Below are 25350 nucleotides of genomic sequence, written 5' to 3'. Positions count from 1 at the left end.
CCAAGAAAAGTATATTATTTGCTTGATAAATTATGCAGGATAATATTTATTTGCAATAGCAAGACATGAGTGTACAGAAAATGCCCGGCTGAATCGGAATTAAAGCTCAAAGCTAAAAGTATAGTAAGTAAACCAAAATAGGCTCCTAGATTTCACATAAAAAGAAAAGAATATATGCTGAATAATAATAAAAATATAGCTTTGACGGTAATGGCAAAACTTCCACACTCAGAGAAGCTGAAAGGACACTGATACTACAGTGGGTAATCATATTATACACACAAAGTGGTATGAGTGCATGCACATAAGCACTTGGAGTTTTACATATTTTTAGAGAGTCGCTGAGGCCTCTTGGAAGTTTATCTGTGTCCTCAGGGTCACCTGAGAAGTGCAAATGGGTGTGGAGCCTTCTTGGTTGCAGAATGTTTTTCTTCCCTGTGTTCCTTCACTGTTGAAGACAGGTGCAGGCTGTTAGGGTTGTGTCTGTGTTGTCTGCATCTCAAACTGAAGTGCAAATGGTTCCTGTAGTCTGCAATTTTTTTTGGAAATCCGTTTATACTCCCACACCATTCGAAGGGTGTTCATTCCAAAGTGCATAGCTAAAAGTCTGTGAAGGTTCTCAGTCATCCAGGTCATGGTTGTCCCAAAGGTGCTTTTTTGCTGTGCAATAATGTATAAACCATCCTGAAATTTTCTTTTTTTAAAGCCACTAAAGTAACCAATTACCCTGTTTCCCCTAAAATAAGGCATCCCCTGATAATAAGCCCAATCGGGCTTTTGAGTGCATGCGCTCAAATAAGCCCACCTCCCCAAAAATAAGCCCTCCCCAAAAATATTTAATCACATGCGCAGCCAGTCCCCGCCATTTCCTCTGGTTAGGGTTAGGGAGACAGAGCTGGAAATCAGGTGAGACGACAAGAGGAGTCCCATCTTGTTCCACACACCCCAAAATAATAAGACATCCCCGAAAATAAGGCCAAGCGCTTATTTCAGGGTTCAAAAAAATATAAGGCAGGGTCTTATTTTCAGGGAAACACGGTATTATTTACTGGTTAAATTCATACAGCATGGTAAGACATGTTTTATCTCTGAGAATGCAAGAAACAGAGGAAATGACTCCAAGCCATGGTTTTAACTCTAAGAATACAAGAAACAAAAAAAAAGGAATTGTTTTGAGCTTGGAATAAAATTGTTCCACTTGATACATTCTGGTTTCATTTTGTTAAGGGCTGAGATCCGCTGTTGATTGACCCTTGCAGGAATAAATAGATTATTCCAAAAAAGCAAATGAAACAATATAGCACTGCTACCTCAGACTCGGTTAGAAAAGAAATCCTGCCTCAATTTATATTCAAAGTGTAAAAGAAAAGAATGCATACTCCCTTAGATCAATCTTTTTCTCTTTTGAAGCTCTAACAGCACAGGAAAAAGAGCTCAAGAGAAAAAGAAAATCAGGTTTTGTCTGGAAATTATACTGTTTCCACATGACCATTCACAGCATGCAAACATAACAAAATTGAATGAGCTAGCCCAAACCAACATAGTTTTAGCATTTTTAAAATGTTTTCTGAAAATTCCACTGCTATAGGTCATTGTCCCAAAGTCAGCCAATAGGTTCCATCAGTGAGTCTCGATTTAAATCCTAGATCAACACTTTAATCATTGACTTAGACTGGTTGTATATGTGGTTTTATCCCCAAACCGCTAAAATTTTAACCTAAGACTGTCTACTGTTGACCTCACCCCATTCCTAAGAGGTCTGTAAGGGGCTGCATAAGAGCACCAGTGTGCCTACCGTCCCTGTCCTAATGTTCCCTTTATTTGTGTTCATTTTATGTATTCAATTCATGCTTATACTTATATATATATTATCTAATACACACTTAACAAATAAATAAATAAAATATGATCATTCAGAAGAAGCCAAGTCTTGAGTCCTTCAAGTTGACGAAAGCAGACAAACACAACATTTTAAATATACAATGTGCAAAAGAGGTGTATTAATTATGTGATGCAGCAGTTGGAGAGAAGTTTGCAGGATGGGTTGACTGCATGCCCAGATACAATTTAAATGTAAGTAATATGCTTAGAACTTAAAATCCCAAGGGTGAAAGTTGGATTCATAAATCACAGCCATGCTCTTTTGTAATACAGTATCCGGCACTTAAGCAAGTTTTCTTGGCTCTAGAAAAAAAGAGGAGAAAGAAGATCAGGAAGAGGGAGACCGATGAAATGTTAATTATTTCAGATTTAAGTAACATGTGGAGCTTGTGGTAGCATTTCCTATCATCTTAAGCTTGGTAATTGAAAGATGTTCAGATCTGCAGTAGAGACATATTAACTCTATTCTCCTTGTGCTATGGTTTCCATCTAAATGCTGTTTCCAAAAGCTCATATATGCTTTGAAGGCAGAAAATCTTGGATATAAGAGCCCGGGCTCTGGGTAGTGAAGTAATTGATGGTTTTGAAAAGGTTTGCGCTCTTCTCCAGCACTGCTGTCCAGATTCAAATTAGATGTTCCTTTTTTCACATCCTTGCCTGTCTAATTTTTAAGAAAACCTGACTGTGGATCTTCCATATCGAGCATATAGTGTGGTTTGCATGAATGGAAGGTACTTAATATTTGGAGCCATTTTAAATTACATCCTGTAGCAGCTGTCTCTGTGTGACAAGTCATTAGTATTCATTTTATTAGTGAATAGAGCGGACTTCATATGTTGACCATCTGTGTGTACTTGACATAAAGAATGCTGTTGTCTTCTGCTTCTCGCCCCTCCTTAATTTTTCTGATATTTGAATACTGTCTTTATTATGTGAGGTGGTGATGCTATATTTTGTATTTCTTGGTAGACTGTTAAATAGGACTCTTCAGCTCATTGATGAGGTTTCAAACCCCCAAATAATAATGTATGAAAATAATTTGATAACTGATACTTTAAATAATAAACATGTTGATGAGAAAGACAAAAACAAGTTTGAATATTGGACATTGCAGTACCTGGAGAGAGCAGAAGAGAAGAAAAAGAATGGAGAAAATCAGAAAATATAAAGACCTGCAAATAGAAATAGAACAACTGTGATAAAAGAAAGCAAAGATAGTACCAACAGAATAGGCCCCCTGAGTGCAATCCCAGAGCATATGGAGCATGACTTGAATGCCATCAGTATGAGAAAACCACCATCAGTCAATTACAAAAGGCAGCTTTCCATGGAATAGCTTATATCCTGCAACAGTACTTTTAACACTTAAAAACCATTTCTGCCTATACCGAGTCCTTGGGAAGAAATTGATTGGTGGATAAAAATGCCAAACCCAGTTTAAATACCTGGCTGACTGTATGACAAATCATAATAATGGATAGTCTCAAAAAAATAAATAAATCAATAAAACTTGATTAAAAAAAAATAATGGATAATCTCATCAAACCTTGGAGATCAATATTTTTTGATTGTTGTGGGGAACCCTGAGTTAGATCTACAGTTTTTCTTGGGTACAAATTTCTTGGTATGGAATTGGAATGATTCTTAAGGCATCAGAGATTTCTGTTTCCTGTATTTGGAGGGAAAATTGTTCTTTATACATAGTGATAACCGTAATTTATTGTCATGATTTTGTTGTACCATGTGATGGAGTAAGCTCCCTTTACTTGCCTCAGCTCCTGCCCACCTAGCAGTTCGAAAGCATGCAAATGTAAATAAATAAATAGGTACCACTTCAGTGGGAAGATAACGGTATTCCCTGTGCCTTAGCATATAGTCATGGCAGCCTCATGACCACAAAGCATCTTTGGACAACGCTGGCTCCCCCAGCTAGGAAATGGAAATGAGCACCGTTCTCTAGAGTCAGACACCACTGGACACGGGAAATCTTTATCTTTTCACCTTGTATAGAACAGGATAGAGCCTTTCAGAGTTTTCTTTATGTTACATAATTCATTTAAAAACCAGCTTTGTGTTATAGAGCAGTATATATTTGGAATTGTTTGATCCTTCAGGTTTGTTTCAGTGCCTATACAAAATTATGTTCATGTTTTATGATGGTATAATATTTGTGTTTCTTAACTCAGATGAAATATTTTGTATGACTAAACCTTCTCTAATTTCATCTGCTTGCTTACACAGGAACTACCTCTTCAGACTTAGTCTATACAATGTTTCTCTTATTCAGGTAAGTTCAGCCTTTATTTACTTATTCTGATTATAGAATTAAAAAGCTACATAGCATGTTTTTATAAAATCAATGAACTATATAATAATGGTTATTGGGAATGTGAATTGATATAACCCCTGTTTTGGAAAAATTAGTCTGGTTGATTTGTTTTGTAATGTATTTTAAATGTAACATTTTTGTCATTTATAGCCAAGTGTATTTTACTCTGAGAAGGTAGAGCTGGAGTATGAAAAATGTTCTTGCCCTTTTCTAGCTCAACACTTTAGCTTTGGTCTGTTGACTCAAAGGGGGATAGATGCGATGACAAGAAAGGACAACGTGTTAAAAGCATGGAGGGTTTTGTGATGGATAGCTAGAGCAAGCTTAACTAAAACAATGTAAATACTGTAAATCCTTAGCTTTCCTTAATGCAACATCGGCAGCTTCCAAAGGAGGTCTTCTCTGTTCTCGTTCATCATTGCTCTGAGCTTTTGTTGGCCCTACTATGAACACAAAATGCTGAGGAGTGAGTTTTGCTAAGTTCCTCAGTTCCTCAACCTGTAAACCTTTCAGAAGGAAATACTGTTCACAGTATATGTCATTCCTGTCCTGCCAGCAAAGGCCTAACAAAGTGTAGCAAGAATCAGTGGTCTGAAACTTTTGTAAAGTTTGTTCTGACTTGTTAAAATTATTGTTATAACAACTGCAGTTATATAAATAGAGCTAGGTCAACATTTATGTTGTTTAATGTCATGAAACTGTACGTGAGTTACAGCTGTGCATGTGGCATATTCTATTGTTTGAGAATTATTGAGGTGGTGTGCTTCAAGCAGGTAATCACAACTCATATTCAAGCTTGTTGGATAGCTTTTGCGAAAGCAAGGCACAATCAGTATCAGCTTTGGGAGATAATAGATTGGTTGCTCTGTCTTGTTCTAATCAAGAGGAAAAGGAGACTGAATTTAGAACAAGATGAGAGATGGTTTCTGATAGTCAGCAGAACACTGTAGTAAGATACAGATGAAGGCAAAGCTACTCTATAATTCCAGAAGAATGCAATAGTGCTGTGGAAATTGAAATATTTATCTTTGTTTTTTTGCTTACTTGAACTGATTCTTAAATAAGGACACAGATTCCAGCAATGTTAATTAAGAATTTTCTGTCACAAATTCTGTCATGTTTGTTGGGAGTGGGTTGAGGAAGAGGTATAACATGCTGTGTGTTCACATACATAAAATTAGTGGAGTTTCTTTAGCTGCTCATTTCAGAAGAATTACTGTTCTACCACTGGTTTAAAATGTTTATTTCATATAAAGGCATTCATTGAATAATTTAATCCTTAATGCAGGAAAAATTTTATTTATCTTTAGCTAAGTGATAGAAACAGTTCTTATATTTTTCTTGGTTACAATTATCAATAGCAGAGGTACTTGCATGTATGTTCCATGGAAGTTTGATATATTACTAGTAGATCTTCCTCATAACTCAAAGAAAAGTAGGAGTTGCTATTGTCTAACTACAGTATAAACCTGAGTCTCGGAGATCTGGGATTTCTCTTAGCATAATTGAGGCCTCAAGACATTGCATGTGGTCCTCCAACATTTTCTGTATAGCTTTCAGTTTCTAATAAGGAAGAATGGAAGGGTTATAAGCACATGAAAAACAATCTTAACAACTCTATTTTATTTAATTTTATTAATTACATGTATAACCTGCCTTGTGTCCAGAATCTCCTGGCAGTAAACATCTCATTTCCTTCAGTTTATTTTTCTCATACCTACTTAGCAGGGGTGGGTTCTAAATTTTTTTACTACCAGTTCTGTGGGTGTGCTTATTTTGTGGGTGAGGCTTGGTGGTGGGATAATATGACAGTGGGCGTGGCCAACTTTTTTTTTTTAACTTTTAAAAGCATTTTTTCTACAACTTTAAGAGGTTGCAGAAAAAAATGCTTTTAAAAGCCTCTGACGATCAGGCAGCTCAGCTGGGATCGCCAGAGGCTTTTAAAGGCATTTTTTTTCCTACAACCTCTTTGGCTGAAGAGATTGTAGAAAAAAACGCTTTTAAAAATAAAAAAAAAAGCCTCTGATGAGGTGGGCTGGGTAAGCGAGCAGCGACTGGGTTGGGGACCGGTTCAGGTGTGTGGGCAGCCAATGTTATTACCAGTTCTCTGAACAACAACAAATTTTTACTACTGGTTCTTGCGAACCGGTGTGAACCGGGAGCAACCCAACACTGCTACTTAGTTGTCTTGAACTATCAAAATGGTATAAATAGTCCACCTTCCTTTATGCTAGTGGTTCTTAAACCGTTTGACCTAATTAGTCCTTTCTCAATCTCAGATAACAACAACAACAAAAACACAACCTCCAAACAGACTCTGTTGTTTTACGTAAGTGCCTTAGCATTATCTGTTCCAAAATGGACCCTTAACTCACAAACAAGCAACAACAAATTGTGTAACCTCAGGATATTCCTAAATTACCCTCAGTTTAAGAAGCCTTGCTTTAAACTCTCAGAGGAGATATAGATATTATGCGAAGTTATATCCCATAACTGTATAGGTTTCTTCATTCCTACCACATACCCCTTTTAGAGAAAAGGGGAATTTCCCTATATTTATACAGTGTATATCTGGTGCAAGCAACCAGAACCACTCATGGATAGACCCAAACAGATATTTTATCTCGCCAGACTGCCTGTCTTCCCTTGGAAAATGACAGATACAGACTTAAGGATTTGATCTCGAACATTTGCTTCTCTGAATGGACTCTAAGTTAGACTGTCTCTTTATTCTCCCTGACAGGGCCCCCTCCCCTTCAGCCAGGACACTGAATATCCTATCTATTTTTTATTTACACTGGCTACTAGGAGGTACTGCGTGACCTGTTTTTTCTTAGAGATAATAATTGGGCCAAAGTCATCCAAGGAGTGTCCATGGCTTAAGGTTCGATTAAAATCCAGGTGTCCTCAGTTTTCATTCTAAGCTTCAAACACTACAATACTCTAGTACTTGATTTAATATACTAAATTAAAACCAATCTTTCTTCTATGCTAATGGCCCCCAATCTTTTGGGCACCAGGGACCGGTTCTGTGGAGAAAGGTTTTTCCACAGACCGGAGGAGGCGTGGTTTTGCATGGTGCCTGCATCCCGTAGATGGGGCTTTGCTTTTTTGTGCTGTCTGGTTGCTGGCATGCCATGGATCAGTGCTGGTCCATGGACCAGGAGTTGGGGCCCCCTCTTCTATGCTGCTTAATTTTTAGTGTTATATACAGTCGCCAGCATGGTACAGCATGGCCAAAGGGGGCTCTTGGCCAGAAAAATCTTATGCTCTTATATCTTGCTTTGGAAAAAAAATTCAGCTTGATAAGATCATCTGTGATTCAAGATCCATTTTATAATCCTTCAGGGGAAGAGATCTATGGCTATCCAATTGTTGTTGGAATACAATGTCCATCAATCTGACTCTTGATAAGGTGTTTCCGGGGGTAATAAAAAATAAAAGATCACAATGGCAATCACAATTACACTTGTGAAAGTGGGTGGAGTTTTAATCAAAAGGTTGGGGCTATTTTTTTTTTCTTTTTTCTAAATTTAAACTATCTCCCCCACTGGATTCCAATGTCCATTATATGTGGTTGAAGTTGATTTTGGCCCCAGGAAATCATTTAAATCTTACAGCATTGCTTGAAGCTCTATTTGTCTAAAACGGGTGTCGGCAACCCGCAGCTCTGGGCCCATAGAGCTCATGCGGCTCTATGGGCCCCTTGCTGTGGCTCCCTGCCAAACTGGATCCCACCACTGGCTGGCCCTGCCCCTTGCCCTCCCCTCCCAGTTACTCCTCACCTGAGAAGATAAGGGTAACAGCAGCGGATGGAAACTCACTCCATATTCCAGAGCAGGAGTGAAGTTACCCTGTACTTGCCTCTTCTTCCAGTCCTTGCTGGTGCTGCGCATACCTCGGTCGCTCGGGGAGACACATGACTTCCTTTCCACCCCGAGACACTGGCCCAGCCCAACTGTAGCTGACGCTGGTACTCTCATCATCTCCATGGCCTGCTCGCTGCTCTTGCAGTGCCTTGCACAGCACACTTAAATTTAGCGCGCTTCCTCCTGGAGCCCATTACAACGTGGAGCATCGCTGCAGCCGGGCCGGGCCAGTGTCTCAGGGCGGAGAGAAAGTCACGCATCTCCCTGAGTGACCAATGCTCCGCATCATAATGGGCTCCAGGAGGAGCAGGGGATGCGCCATGTGACTGGGTGGGAGTGAGTGATGTCGATTTGGCTACGGCCACCCAGGTTTTGTGGCTCCCGGTGTTTTCTTTTCTGTGGGAAATAGGTCCAAATGGCTCTTTGAATGTTTAAGATTGCAGACCCCTGGTCCAAAACTAGTGAAAAGTATTACAATAAAGCAGATGAATTTTGCTTTAAAAGAATCTTGTTTTATTAAAGGTTCTTGTTAAATTAAAGCACATTTAATATAGATACCATGTGATTTAAAATATAGTTTGATTGAGGCTTCTATTTTTTTTCTGCTAGAATATCCTAGTTTTTCTTGGGTGTTTAAAAAAGCCTTGTTTTCAGGGAACTTCCAACACTGTAAGTCGAGATTTTGTTTGTTCTTTCTCTCTCTCTCTCTCTCTTCTGAAAAAAAAAAAAGAAAGAGAAATAAAGCAGCTTCAAGCACACAGCTGTCAAAGTAAGTATTTTGAAATATAGCTGCTATCTATCAGAAACGATGTTAAAGCTAGGCCTGAGAGATCCTGTTTTTTTCTCCTTTAATCGGAAAGCTAACATTTTCTGCTATTTAGCATATGATAGTCATTCATCATACTTGCTGTATTTATTTATCCTCTCTGTCACTGGTGTGGTGGTGGAAGAACCTCATACCTTTGAACAAAGAAGCAGTGTTATTTTCCATAGAATGTTCCTTTTTTCTTCTAGACAACAGTCAGGATTGTGGTTGCTGTGGAATTTCCACCGCTGCAGTTACATTCTTTGATGTGGGTGTTAATTTTTTTATCTCATGAAAATGTCACTGCGAAACATATTTGCTTTTTTTTTTTATTATTTTTTTTAACCCTAGGATATCTCTGACTTTCAGATTAGCTCCTACTCTTCCATATCGATGGGAATATGCCATACACCTCAAAATCCTAACAGGAAAATTAAACACATCCTGCACACTTTCTTCAGTGTGCTGAGGCTTTTAAAAGGGAGTTCAAACCTAATCCTTTGCATTCATACCAAAAGACTTTTTACTGCAGGCTCCACAATTAAGAGATTAGTGGAAAGAGTACTTTGAAAACAACATCCTCCTAGCATGTTTTTTTAATGATAAAATTAGAATTGACTGAGTAAAGTGTGTTTTTAATGCGATACATATAAAGAGAGGTTCTCTGGTACATAATTATGTTCTTTCCTTCTGCACATCAGCCCACATCCTCTTGGTTCTTGATGATCATCTATTGGTGGGAGGGGCTGAAGCATGGGGTGGGTACAATCTACTCTCTCTCTTTGACATCTTTCTTTTTTTTCCTTCTGACATCCTCTTCTCTCTCTTTTTTTTTTCCCTTTCTTTCTCATCCCCATACATGCTGAGGGAAGGATCGATCACCCCTGCCAAAGTCCCTTGCAAAAGGATTTTGAAATTAGGCTGAGAAATAGTAAGTCTGATTGATTTCAGAAAGGTTCACTCTCTTGTAAATGTGCTCGGGATACAGCAGCCATGGGATTGTGTGAAAAAGATGCAGCTGCTTGAAGGTGCTGTAGACAAATATTGCATTCATACCACATTCATCTCTGTGCATGTTCATTCATTCATTCACTCACTCACTCACTCACTCTATTCATTCATTCATTTACTCACTTCATTCATTCATTCACTCACTCACTCATTCACTCTATTCATTCAGTTACTCACTTCATTCATTCATTCATTCATTCACTCACTCACTCACTCTATTCATTCATTCAGTTACTCACTTCATTCATTCACTCACTCACTCATTCACTCTATTCATTCAGTTACTCACTTCATTCATTCATTCATTCACTCACTCACTCACTCTATTCATTCATTCAGTTACTCACTTCATTCATTCACTCACTCACTCACTCACTCTATTCATTCATTCAGTTACTCAATTCATTCATTCATTCATTCATTCATTCATTCATTCATTCATTCAATAAATTTGTATAGGTGCCGAATCAAAATGCAACTCTGGGTACCTAGCAGTAAATACAACAAATTTCATAATGATGGAAAACAAACATGCCTATATGCCTATTTGGTCATGCCTATATGACTAAAACTCCACAAAAAACAATTGGCACAATAAACTGCATTCTTGGAGACCCTTTGGGGATTGAATCTGAAGCACACTGTCCAGCCTACTCAGGAATACCACCTTAGGAGGAGGAAGGAGGATTTAGTATGCTTAACACATTGAGTTGTTTATAAAACTAATAAAGGCAAATAAATATAAACAAACTTTGCAAGGCTAAACTTCACATACTAAGATAGAGTTTCTTAATATGGAAACCTCGCAATAACAATGCTCTTGATAATAGATCACACGGTGTATTTGGTAAGGTTCCAAAAGCAGACATATTCATGGTGGGCAGCTAGTAGAACCCAATTTTCTTTTTTATAACCCGCAGAAGTCCTTTTGAATATGTTGATTTCATATCATATTAAGTTGCAAGCTGTCATGCAAACTAAAAATACGCTTTATGAAATAATAAATAAAAACTTTGCAGTCTCTTATCTTCTTTAAAAAATGCTCGGTCTCATACTTTGTTCACATGCCCCACTAAGTTTGCATCATTTCTTTGCCAACTTTGGCCATTGACATCTTCCAAATAATAGGGTGGCCTATGCTGGTTTAGAAGCATTCTCTATTGTTACTGTTTGCCTTCGCTTTGGTTTTAAATATGTTTGGTTTAATTCAGTGACTATGAATGTTTGTTAAAATGCAGTCAAGAAGCAACACTGAATATCACTCTGAGTTCTTGTCTCCAGCTAGTTTCCTTGTAACCTTCAGGGTGCATTTTACCGCTTCCTAAGCAAACCTGACAGTCCTAATACCAGGTGGACAAGCAAATTGTCATATTGCCTAGGGAAAGAGAGTGGAACCCAGCTGCTGGGAGGAATGGGAGGGGGGTGATTGGGAAGGTCAGTCAGTAGAAAACAGTACTTGGGTTTCAAAGCTTTTTTTTTTTTTTTTTTATCAAAAACCAGAGTGATTAATGGCCCAACTAATTTGGCTTCATCTACACATTTGTTTGGAGACAGGTCACGAATTGCTTTAAGGAAAAAAAAAATCCCTATCTTATGGCATTTTTTTCCCAGAAAAGAATGATATTCTGAACATAAGCAATTACCTGAGACATAGCCACCCTTCTTTCTATGTCACAGTGAGTGATGATGCATAATTCCTTATCTAGAACACATATTTCTGTTTTCCCCCTTTGGCAATTATTTATTTATTTTCCCTGCTTCATTGTATTTCCTCATCGTACCTTGAATTTTGTACAAGCAAATCTTCACTCAAAGTCACTATTCCATTATCACTAAAAGAATTGTATCAGAGTCGCTCTGAGAGTGAGATAGGTGGTATCTCAACTTGATAAATAAAATATAATAAGTAAATCATTCTATGTTTTCGTATATATTTAATTGGCTAGGCAAATAAATAAATATATCCACTCATGTATTAACAGCAGGAGTGTATTTGAACAGGTAAATGCTGAAGGTCACATATTTAGCAGATGTCCTGTGTAAATGTTGTATCATTTTCTCTGCTTCCACTAACAAAATGCAAATGATTTTGACCTGCACTGCTTTCTGGACCATTATTGTACCCTCTGCCATCCACTACCATTACCCCACCCAGACCATAGTATATTTGACAGGGGAAGGAGGCACCAAAGAGCTTAAGAATCAGGCACAAATTACAAGAGTCAGTAATCTGATTTTATCCTATTTTCTTGTGAGTGAAAAATATATAGAACCTCTTTTGACTCTTTGGGATTTCAAGGATGTGTCCACCTAATTTTTGTGGCAATAATACAGAAGCTGTTCACTTTTTTTCTTCTTCTGGGATATTTCTTTGACTTTCTTGGGATTTCCTACTGGACTTACCCTGTTGGACATTTGAAATAAGCCAAATGTATACAGTACCTAGTTGTGAATTAGAAATGAGAGTGATGATAAACTTCATAGCCCTTGCTAGACACCACAAATTTTTCTTACACTTTTTCCTGATGCAAGGGAGCTAAATCATTTAAAGGGCTTACTTAGGCTCATTCCGGCTACATTTTACAAACTGTTTTTATTTGGTGAGCAAAAGGATTAGCTCTACTTTGTCAAAAGGATTTGTTTGAATCAGTGCTAAAAAGTAATTATGAGATACATAGGTTTGGATCCTCAGAGCTTTGTGGCGTCAGTAAGCCTCATTTATCTTATCCTGGTGGGACCTGAACTTGCACAAATGCACATCTGAAATGCTAGCAGCATGGCCACACAAATCCATTACTTATCATTATTAGACATTTTCTTCTGTCTAGGTCCTCGCCATCCACTGACTTGAAATAGTTATGTCTACTGTTAATTTCATTTAAATAACACTGAAAATGTCATAGACTGTCCTTATTCACCCAAAGCCTATTTTGTTCCCTGGAGATTTGTGCTCAGTCTTTTTCTTTTTTTTTAATTACGCTAAGAGGTATCTAGCCAATGTCAAATTTTAGTTATACAAGGTTATACAGCTTACTAGATAGGAAAATGTGACATGTGTAAAGAAAACTCAAATTCAACTAAACCTGAGAATCTAAAATGTTACCATTTCTGGGTTGTTTTCCTTTTGTCCCAGTTGTGATTTTAAAAACATTATTCATTTGTTAAATTAAGCTAACATGGGACATGCCCTTTAGTGACTCTGTACTATACAGTTGAACTTATGCCTTACTGAGCATTCAGTAACAATAAATTCTGCACTAAATAGTAAGGTAGAAATGTAAGACAGAATTGAGTTAAATTCCCTCAGTACTGTTTCAAAGGATCAATCTTCCATCTTTACTACATTACATTTCAGCATGACCTTTAAAGGTATATGTTACAGGTATCTTGTTGGAAATAAGTGTGAAATTACAGCAATCTGATCTTGCTGTTTTGCAAAAATACACTTCTCAAAACTAAAATGAAATAAATCCTTAGTTTGTCAAGACACTTACAACTCAATGTCTGTCCTCTGTGTTTGTGTTTTTGGGTACATACACCCCCATATTCGTTAAGGTTTTACCAAAACTAACTCTTAACACAGCAACATTCTTATTTTAGTTGCACTAAAAATAAGTTTTACATATATAACAAATTTGCCATATAACTCAGAATAATAACAACCTTTTAAAATAGCCTCCACATTATTGTGATTACAAACTTTTTGTTACAGTCATATACGTACAAGATGTAACTTGTCAATTGAAAAACAGAAATTAAGTAAAACGAGCAGATTAAAGTTCCAGTTGTGTATTATCAATAATGTGTGTTTTGCTTCTTTGTCAATTGATTGGGTAAAAGGCTTACCCTCAATCTTTTAATAGATATTTAATAATAAACTTGCTTTTTTAACATTCAGAACTTCTCTACTTATTAGCTGTAATAAGTTGGGTAATATTATTGCAGAGCTACATAATATATTTTGTTTTATAAGTGAAGCTGTTTTTCCACATAAACTGGCTGATTCAGTATTATATAAATGTATTCCATAGTACTTTATGCAGAAGACAGCCTCACTCTAATCACCGGGCCTTATTACAAGGAAATATATAGGATTGCTATCATAGCCTGTAATAAACCAGTGGTTCTTTAAAGTTTGTCTCTTAAGTTCAGAGTTGAGTTCCAGCATGAAAATAATAACAATTTGGGTTTTTTTTTAAGAAAGAGGACATACATATATTTACTGGTATACTTTTATTATGTTGGCTTAGTTAACCTTGTGAAAGTGAAAATGGAGAAAGAAATGAGAGATTTAAGTCCATTTGGGATTGGCATTAATTTCCATTTGTACAGATCTAGAACCACAGAATCTCTCTCAAACCTTTTGGTTTGAAGAATCTCATATCTCTACAAGGTATTAAACAAATTACAAGGTCTCAGCTTTGTTGACGGTAAATACCATTAATCCTTCTCCTTTAATAATTATTTTCAAGTGACTACCTCACTTTGCAAGAATGTACTCAAAAATGTAGCATGAAGGTTCTCGGCAGATTGAATGATCAAGTGGGTTCTTAATATTCTGTAATTAATTGTACCAGTTAGTGTTGTGTTACCATTGTTTGTATATTAAAATAAGGCATATCAGGTAGTACTTTCTAATTTGAAATAACTAACCAAAAATGTTGTGCAAGATAAACTTTTGTAGATTATAGTTTTGATTTCTAGTGGTGTTGCTTATTTATCCTTATAAGTATACGAAAAGGGGAGAGTGAAGTAGAGGATAATAAAGTATATCTATATGGGATAGTATTCATTATGAAAAAGTCATAGTAGCATTACTGAAACCGTTACCAGTGGAAGAAAAAGCTGTCTCCTTGTTGATCTCCCTAATTAATAGAATCAAGCTTCCCATTTTAGTTCCACAAATCCATGCTGTTATTTTGCTTGAAATTCTGTATTAGGAGATATGAGAAATGTTCTTCTTAAGAGATTCTGAAAGTTGCCCTTTCTAATGATGAATGTGTATCTGTTAATTAATTTTCACCCAGATGGAACTGTTTGCCCTATTTTTCCCTATATGGGACAGTGTGAAGATGACATAGTTATTATCTATTGTTATTTGTGAGTCTTCACTGTGCTTATTCTTCAATTAGGAGTTAGTGAAGATGTATGGCATTTGGCAGGCAAGGTGATTTTTAATACACAAGACAAATAAGTGCTACATACACCCAATCCCATTTCTGTACATAACTTGGCCAGGCACATTGGCTCCGGGGGAGTAGACATTTCCACTTAATATCATATATTATTCAAGTCACTCATATAGCCTAGATCCTACACCTCATTCACACTCTGCTACCCACCTAGAAGGTAAAGAAAAGGGTGGCAAATCATGTCCCCATTACAACAAGCAAGGTCATGTTCTTCCTGTCATTCTGTAGGTTGATATTGTTGACTAGGGTCACAAATCTTGGACTGAAGGTTTGATTAAAATGCCAAGAGGAAAAACAGTTTAAGATTATTTTAAAGGTGTCCATATTTTTGAAACTCAGGTTCTTCTATCTAAGCTTTCCTATCCTTGCCCATAGTTTTTAAATGATGTCTTGTAGTCTGATGGCTGTAAGAGAGAGGGGGAGGGGGGGAGAGAGAAGGAAATAATTTCAATATTTACATTTTTTCATAATTTTTTATTGTGCTCATTCAACAAAGCATAACTAAAACTGACTATGGCTCAATGCAATTTGGATTGACCCTAGGCATAATAGATCTTCTTGTCTTTTTGTATTGGATCTGTGGGCAAGTAGCGATTTGGGAAATAATAATATGCCACCTTTTTCCAAATGGAAAGCCAATGGGGATATTAGATTTCGTCTGCAGGTGAGAAGAGCTTAGTTCGTGGCTTCTCTGCAGAGTATAACAGAGTTGGAAGGGATCTTGGAGGCCTTCTAATCCAACCTCCTACTCAACCAGGGGACTCTAGACCAGGGGTGTCAAACTCACGGTGTCAAACTTCACAGTGGCATCACATAATGGATCGGGACTTTTTTCCTCTTCGCTAAACCGGGGGTGGCCAGCACATGACGCATCTGGCCCACGGGCCAGGAGTTTGACAGCCCTACCCTATACCATTCTGGATAAATGGCTATCTAGTCTCTTCTTATAAACCTCCATGATGGTGCACCCACAACATCTGAAGTCAACCTGTTGCACTTGTTAATTGTTCCCGCTGTCATGAAGTTTCTTCTTAGTTCCAGGTTGTATCTCTTTTTGATAAGTTTCCATCCATTACTTCTTATCTCGCTCCTAGATGCTTTGTTCCCTCTTCTTTATGACAGCCCCTTAAATATTGGAATATGCTATCATGTCACTCCTTAGTCCTTCTCTTCATTAGACAAACCAAGTTTCTGCAGCCATTCATCATGTGAATATCATTTTGAAAGACAAGAAATGAAAAGGACAGCTATTACATGAGACATTTTGGGGAAGGTGCATTAGCAAGCCAATTTGAAGAAATTAAGGTATAAAGATTTCAAGATCCAGTGAGCCACTTCGCTACAGGACTGGGCTACTTCAGTAATTGCCTTGGTTTCTGATGTACTGAATTTCAGTAGCATCCTTCCTTTCCTGTTTAGCTACTGATAGAAAGAGTGGATTAATTAAACAAGCAAATGAAAGAAACAAGTGATGAGATTTGAATGTGTTGAATAGAAAGGTTATCTGTTACAGTGATTTGATTAAGTCTCCTATGTCTTTGAAGGGTGATACAGGTTCCATATAGAATATATTGACATTGTGGTTACAGCTGATTTATATTTTAAATCCAGTTTTCTTCCAAGAGATTAGTGAGTAATCTACTTTATATTCCCACAGTATTCTCTGAGTCAGTTTAAGATGAAAAGTACGGGAACAGTCCGAGATATTCATATGAACTTCATGGCTGAGTGGAGTTTTAAACAAGGGTGTCTCTTTTCCTACATTTGCCTTTCCCATCAATTGCCTTTTGTACCACTGAGTGTATCAATTGATGACCCTGGCCCAGGTACTTCAGCATTATGGAAGGCATGATTAGAGTTTTATCTGTGCTGAGTTGGAATTATTGCTGCAGTAAAGCGCTCTCCTTTTTGAAAACTGTGGTGATTCTTCCATGGTTAAAGCAGAAAAATAGGCACATATTCCATTGGATTCAAAAGAAACTTTGTAAATCCAAAGAGCTACACAATTGAGTTAAATATTTGCAATGTATGAAGGATGAGAAAAATGTGATATCTTCCATTCTTTAATTATGGTTGCATAGCGCAGAGTACAAACTTCATATGGCTTTACTGAATATAACGTTTCCAAACAATTTTATTACATTTTACAAAACATACACTTTAAAACATAAATTAGCAATTAAGAGAAATAATAAAGAGCAAAAACAGACAGGGGATAGAAGCATGAAAAAGTATAAAGAAAAAGAAAGGAAAACACACATTTATTCAAAGAATAACTTTTGACTTCTTCCAAGGATATAAGGAATGCTTACGTTTGACTCTTAATTTTAAAAATATAATAAAGTGTCCATTTGCTCCCGGCCCCAAAGGAAAGGAGAAATACATTTTAAAAATATATTTCTCCTTTTTAAATTTTAACGATCTTCAAATCCATAAGTCAAAATTTGATTTTTCTCCACCTCCTGCAAAAAATCCAGAAAAGGACTTTTGTCTCATGCTGCTTTTTCAATAGGCAACCAAACTGTTTTTTCCTTTAGGTAGAAGAAGAGACAATTTTGCTTCTCATCCAAGGTTTCTTCTTCTTCCTCAAAAAAAAAAAGCAGTTCGGTTGCCTATTGAAAAAGCAGCATGAGGCAATGTGACCTGAATGACTGAGAATCTCCTCAGACTTCCAATTACAAATGAATTTCTTAAGTGATTTTTCTCTCATGAGGCTGTTAGCTTGGCCATCCTTGCCAATTCTGTCATCTTTATTAATCACAATAGAGGAATTGGCTTTACTGAATATAACTATGGATAATGTGTCAGAGATACATGTTTTATGAGATACCTGAGAGGATGAAGTGCTGGCAGAACAGCAAAGAAATAAAGGCCACCTAAAAAAGCTAAGAACTTTTTTTTTTGAAATTTTCTAAAATTGTGTTATCTTAATAAAAAATTACTTTGTGAAAGGAATTGCAGAAGATCCTAAGCAATGATTCATAGATGTACTAACTAGGATAACATATCAGTGTACATAAAGAGGCATGAATTTGCTTCAGAGGGATGACTATTCCATTTACTTCTCTCTTCTTTTTCCATAGAACTATTAGCAGTTTTCTATTAATGTCTTTTGAGGTGGGCAGTTATAGTAAACATTAATCAAGTCTGTTTTTATAAAAATATATTGGTTTCATCCATAATTTTCAAGTCTATCAACAAATAAGTTTGGCATTACTTCTGTTGATTAAGGAGCTATAATATAGGAAATTATCCTCCCCCATACGTATTTGTTTCCAATTATGTGTAGCAAGATGTCCCTGGGAAGTATATAGAGAATACTAGAAACAGGTTTTGCCCAGAATAAGTATTCTGCTTCTTGATGTGAACATTTTATGTACTGTAATTATTGCATATCATAAGAACATTATTTAGATTGTGCAGAACAGAATGGCCCAGTCCTAAAACAGACCAATCCAGATATTCAAGGGTAGGTTCATCTATTTTAAAGTTTTTTTTAGGGGAAGGGGTTGATCACATCCAAAATAATTTTACCTGCTTTCTATTCTGGAGTACAGTATTCATTTTGGGAAATAGCTGAACCATCTCTGGGACATTCAAATCTTTCCATTCTAGGTAGCAAATTAGATGTTACAGAAACGAACCATGCTCTTTAGCACATAATTGGTATTTTTGGGGTTCCTGAATAAAAGATTATTGTTTATTGGAGTGAGTGTTTTGTGTTTCAATATCAATTATTCAGAATCTGAAGTTTAGCTGAATTCTGACTGGCTGTGGTGAGAATCCAGGTGTCCTCCTAAATGATTTTCATCCTGATCCAGTAGGCTGTTACATGTTTGACATTCAGTTATATATTTCAAACTCTAATATAGTTTGAGTTAATTGAAAGGAAACAATAAATGTATCAGTTTTAACTTGATTTTTTTGCTTGGCGCGAAGGCTTGCCTTTTCCAGCTTGGTGCCCAGTTGTCTAAAGTTGTCTTAATTCCTTGCATCTTAACTATTTTGGCAAAAATCTTATTTCTATCCACACATACTATATACCAGTGATGGCTAACCTTTTTGCCATCACGTGCCAGGAGAAGGGGGGCAGGGGAGGTTCACGTGCGCGTGTGTCCACACCCATAATTCTATGCGCTCTGCCTTGCGCATGCGTATGCAACACCCTGCCCCCCACTCCTGGCATGCGATGGCCTGATAGGCCCGTTTTTCTTTCTCACCTGGCTCCAGATCCTCTCTATGCATCTAGGAAGGCCGAAAACAGCCTTTCCCACTCCCTCGGAGGCCCTCCGGAGGCCTGAAATGGCCCATTTCCTAACTCCCGCTGGGACAGGAAGCCTCTCTAGGAGTCTCTGGAGGCTGGGGACAGCAAAAAACATCAGTACCTGTCCCACCGGGAGTTGGGAAATGGGCTGTTTCAGGCCTCCGGAGGGCCTCCGAGGGAGTGGGAAAGGCTGTTTTCACTCTCCCCAGATGCATAGAGAAGATCTGGAGCCAGGTGAGAAAGAAAAACAGGCCTCGCCCCCCCCCCAGGCCCTCCGGAGGCAAGAAACAGCCTGTTTCACTACTTCTGGTGGGCCCAGAAGGCCCGAAAATCACCTGACCGGTGCACACATGTGCGCCAGAGCTGAGCTGGCATGACCACTGATATGGCTACGCATGCCACCTGTGGCACGCATGCCATAGGTTCGCCATCACAACTATATACTGTATACACTGATCCAAACCATTTTCCTCTTTCTTTGCACTCTGTCTTCTTTACCCAACTGATGGTAATAAATATTTTTCTGTGAATTCCCGGCCACTACAGCTATAGTTTTTGGTTTAGGGCATTTTTACAACAAATTCCTACAGATAAGTTTCTGTGAACATGTAAATCTGTCTTCTTCAAGTGACCTTCATATTGGCCTATTTCACCTCCAGAGAGCATCTGATATTGGCTGTGCTGGTTGGGGATTATGGAAGAAGTGATACATGATACTTGAGGAATCTTGGATTGGATAAAATAAATAGCAAGATGATATAAATCTAATAGAGTTGACCAACAAAATAGAGCAGGCTAAAGCCACATTAAGTTAGATTTTGCTGACATTTGAATTTCTCCCATACTAACATCTAAATTTGCATTTTGATTTTCTGGTCTTTCTCCTTCATTATCACTTTAGTAATATATATTTGCAAGTGAGAAAGAAAGATGGCAATGGGACTGAAACAGATTATATGTAAAATTGTAACATGACATAACAGCATTGAGGGGAAAAAAGACCAAAATATTTGGCAATAAAAGACTTACAAAACAGCCTTGACATTACTGTTTCTTATCAAGAGAAGAAATAAGTATATTCCTTTCCTATTATTGGGAAGGAGACTAGTTTGGTATATGTCCATGATAGTTTTCAAAGAGAAGAGGATTATAAATTGGCTATTTCACTTAGCCTAGCCTATATTTAACAGATTGCAAAATTAAACTTGTGTGAAGTGTCTGATGTATCACAGAAGAATACACTGCTACTGTGTATGTCATATGGAAATGCATCAGGTCAATGATTGTAGCAAATTTGATTCCCAAAAGCACAATCAAGGAAAGATGGCATATACTAATCAATCCTTACAAAGCAATATGAAGTTTTGAATGTCACATATCTTAACCTTTAAAATTATGAGAAAATACTCCACAAATAACCTTTTAAATTTTTTATAGTTTCAGGGGATTTGGTTTGTTCCAGAAATTATTTTCACCCCTAAGAAATTACAACATTTGCGGTGTTGGACAATAGAATTCTCTTTGTTTCTTTACCCATTCCTATGTGTTCCATTGGGAACCCAGAAATTAAGTTGTCAAACTCCCAGCCCACAGGCTGGATGTGTCATGTGCTGGCCACGCCCACGCCCGGTTTAGCGAAGGGGGAAAAAATCCCGATACATCACGTGATGCCGCTGTGACAACATGAGTTTCACACCCCTGAGCTATGCCATGAATGAATTGTGGGTGTTAGAGCAAAATGTCATACTGACCGAAATTTTTGTACATTAAATTTTGCATTGGAAATCATTTTCTAACGGACATTAAAATATAGAATCAATTTCTATATATTTATAGAATTATAGAATTTACTAATACTTGATTTCATTCAGTGATATAGTGAGAGGGGATCAGAAATATGTCTTTAAAGAATGCATTAATCATTAAACACTTAAGCAAGGATAAAATAGCCAGGATTCTCTACAGTTGTGCAATACTTACTGTATGTAGCAGCACCATACCTGTGAAATATGAATTTTGCACGTGATTGAGTTTCATAACATGTTTACAACCAGGATGAGGAAGTTTGTATGCCACTGTGAAGATTTTATGCCATATGCTAATCAGAAGAGAGCAATGAAAAGAGTAGTTTAGTTTGCTTCTTTCTTTTTTATCCATTAAGAATTTCATGGTTTGCAAGGGAATACCATTATATCTTCTGTTCAAAAGAGCTCAGTGTTGATATTAAAACAAATTTAATACTTTTCTGTATTTTGGGATTAATAATGATATTGGGTAATTATATTGCCCTCTTACAAAATCACAAAACTCCAAATTGTAAGAGAGAACATTAGATTTTCCAGGAAGTTCTCCTAGTCATTTCTCTAAGCAGCTTCACACTTCACATAATCAATCAGAAATGTCCTCCAAGAATCTCAACCCAAAGCCAAGCTTTCATTTTTACTGGCACCAAACCAATTTCTCTTTTAAATGCTATAGGCACTAAGTATGTTCATTTTTATGCCCAGAAAATATATTCAAAATTCTAGTTTAGAATATACACATACATAGTCACAACAGAGTAAAAAGTAAGATGGCAGAATTAAATTGTTAACCAGCATTCTGGTTTTAAAAAATAATTGGGCAGAACTCAGTCATATCCGTGCAATGTAGTACATGCTTCCATGGCAAGCAAAATTAGTTGTTGGTTTTTTAAAGGATTACTTGAAAGGTTAAGTGGAATTGACTTAACATGCATCGTCTTATGACTGAACCTGCAGCATAATGCAGTTATTGTGTGTGTGGAACAAGGGCCCTCATGAAGTTTCTGTTTTGTAACTCTGAGCATTTGTGATCATTGGTTGTAGTTCAACAGCCACACTTGGAAGACCACAGTTTCCCTTATTCCAGAGCTACTGGGATTTGTAATAGAGCAAAGAGAAATGTGGAGCAGATGCTCATGAACAAGTTCAACATCGCTCATCTTGCAGAGCAGCTTCTAAACCGACTTACTTAGAACAGAAAGGAATAGTCTATTTGGGATTTCAGAAACAATAATCTAAAAGCTATATAATCACTCCTAATGTATCCAGATTTTATTTACTGTTTCCTGTCACAATCAAAATGCAATGTTGTTTTATTCCTTTAACTTTTGACTAATTATATATAATTGCAACACATGAAGCAAGTTATGTACAATGACAACCTCTCCTAGGCACATAAATGTTTCATTTCTGATTCAATAACCATTATTTTAGAAAAATATAACTTTTCTGATTTACACATCAGTACCGACAGAAGATAATATTTGTAGCTCAGGGTTGAACTGTGGTATCCTTGGTGCTCTCTGAGATTGGTTGTTTTCTTGCAGATGTTTCATTATCAAACTAGGTAACTTCATCAGTGCTGGTAGGGAGTGAGTTTTGCTCTCATTCTATATACTACTGTAGTGGTTTTCCCTGTCAGTGTTGGTGGAAATTATCTTGGTGGTTCCTTGATTGGACACACATCAGTCTTAAGTGACCAGTCGTATGTTGAGGGCTACCTGTATTTTTGCTCTTTTAGTTTTGCAATATTCTTGGACTTAACAAAACAACCTGTTTTGAGCACATCATGTCTTTTTAGATACAGCAATTTTGCTATAGAAGTATCATTTAATTAAGATCCTATATTATTGAAAAGAAAAAAAAAGTTTAATATTATTTCAAATCATGCAATGAACATGATGATCAACAATGAGAGCCAGTTTGGTCTAGTGGCTGAGAGCACCAGTCTAGAAACCAGGAGACTGTCCCACCTTAAGCATGAAAGCAGGCTGGGTGAAGTTAGGCCAGTCACTATCTTAACACAACCAACCTCACAGGTTTGTGATTATGGAGAAAATAGGAGGAAAGAATAATATGAATGCTTGTCACCTTAAGTTATTTATTAAAATAAAAAACGTGCTAGACAGACAGACAGACAATAGATAGATGATGGATAGAACCATAATTGCCTTTGCATCCTCTTAAGTGAGTTCTACTTATGTCATACAATAGAAAATCTCTGCCTGTTTAGAATTTGATAGATATTGCTAAGGAAAGTTAAAACATGGTAATTTTCTGCATACCCTGAAGAAAGTGATTATGTAACTCTGTACTGGTGAAAATTACATGAATCATGAATCTAGACCAGAGGTGTCATACTCGCGGCCCACGGGCCAGATGCATCACGCGCTGGCCACGCCCACTCCCAGTTTAGCGAAGGGGGGAAAGTCACAATACATCATGTGACAACAATGTGACGCTGTGAGTTTGACATCCCTGATCCTCCCTAAGGGAGGCTGAATATAGTCCAACATCCATAAAGATTTTTATTTATATTAAGAGGAGACCTTAATTTTGCGTTGTTTAGAAGAAAGTTGTAAATTTGAATTATAAGTCATATCTCTTCAGTTACTATCAAAAAATAATATTTGAACTATTTATTTAAATATTTGAACTATTTCTTTGCTATCCCTCAAGAAAGTCACTGAATGTAGCAGTGATTTATTATTTGTTCAGTATAATATGTATTCAATTTGTTTATGTACTGAGAACTTACATTAGGTTTTTCTTCCCTCAGGCATGGCTGTTTTCATTTCCAGATGGTTATGATTTTCTAAATTATTTCTGAAGAGCTGTAAGGTATAGGAGACAATCATGATAGATATTAGAAGAACATTTTGTTTCATTTCAAATGTATTATGCCAATGTTTATTTGCTTCATAGATTCATAATACAGAATTGAAAGGGACTGTTTAGGTCATGAAGTCCAACTTCTTTCTTAATACAGAATACTCCAGCTATCCCCTAAATCAGGCTTCTCAAACTTTATTGTAACCCCCTAAAACAGTATTGTAACCCCCTAAAATGACAGATGTCTATGGTGGTCTTCATGAACACAACTAAAATAATATGTAAGCTTCATCCTAGCTTCTAGACTTAGTGTTATCTGCAGTACTCTCACTTGGACTTTTCTCTTTCACCATAACAGCCCAATTTCCCCCTCTCCCCTCCCCCCACATTTTGAAAGGCTAAACATTTAAAATTGCACATTAAAACTACTCTTTTCACTGAGACATACCATCTCTATAGATTCTCCAATAATTTCAGATATAGTACTACATATCACATCAGGCATTGTCACTCTGGGCAGCCATTTTCAGATAGGTTTGTTATATGGCTAGACCAGTGGTGAAATCCAAATTTTTTGACTACTGGTTCTATGGGCGTGACTTGGTGGGCATGGTGTGGTGTGGCTTGGTGGGCGTGGCAGGGGAAGGATACTGCAAAATCTCGATTCCCACCCCACTCTGGGGCCAGCCAGAAGTGGTATTTGCCGGTTCTCCGAACTGCTCAAAATTTTTGCTACCGGTTCTCCAGAACCTGTCAGAACCTGCTGGATTTCACTCCTGGGCTAGACACAGTTACAGTGGTACCTTGGTATTCATTGTTAATTGGTTCCAGGAGATGTGATGAGTACCAAACAAATTTTTCCCATAAGGAAACACAAGTTAGCTGACATTGCCAAGTTCTAGCCTGTGCCAAACAAATGATGAGTACTGGGATAAAATGTGTTGAGTACCAAATTCAACGAGTTTCAAAGCGTACAAAGAGTAGTTCCCTCTCAAAACTCACTCTGGTCCTTATTCCTTGCTCTGCTTGCAGAAGCACTCATTGAGCTTGCCAAGGCAAACCAAAATGAAATTTGTCTGCCCAGGTTCCGCCTGGACTACTGTAACGCTCTCTACATGGGACTCCCCTTGAAGAGCACCCGGAGGCTCCAACTGGTCCAGAATGCGGCATGCAGGTTATTGTGGGGGCGCTCCCATGTAACACCTATCCTGCGTGAGCTGCACTGGATTCCAGTGGTCTTCCGGGTGCGATTCAAGGTGGTGGTTAACATCTTTAGAGCGCTCCATGGCTTAGGACCTGGATACCTACGAGACCGTCTTCTGCTACCAATAACCTCCCACCGGCCAGTACGCTCCCACAGAGAGG

At 37.4% G+C, this 25350-nt stretch overlaps 1 protein-coding gene across 37 annotated transcripts in view; it reads left to right on the top strand.

Moving 5' to 3' along the window:
- Positions 1 to 25350, top strand: part of SEMA5B (semaphorin 5B) — a 478266-nt gene that overhangs the window by 327642 nt on the left and 125274 nt on the right. For all 37 annotated transcript variants that reach the window (XM_087883981.1, XM_034422787.3, XM_087883946.1 and 34 more), the window contains one exon: positions 4123 to 4168. In XM_087883981.1, coding sequence (XP_087740107.1) covers positions 4123 to 4168 — 46 coding nt within the window. The remainder of the gene's footprint in view (positions 1 to 4122; positions 4169 to 25350) is intronic.

This window comes from Pantherophis guttatus, chromosome 1 (genome assembly GCF_059756535.1).
Source record: "Pantherophis guttatus breed Tessera chromosome 1, ASM5975653v1, whole genome shotgun sequence".
Lineage (NCBI taxonomy): Eukaryota > Metazoa > Chordata > Lepidosauria > Squamata > Colubridae > Pantherophis > Pantherophis guttatus.
This window is presented reverse-complemented; position numbering and strand designations above follow the sequence as displayed.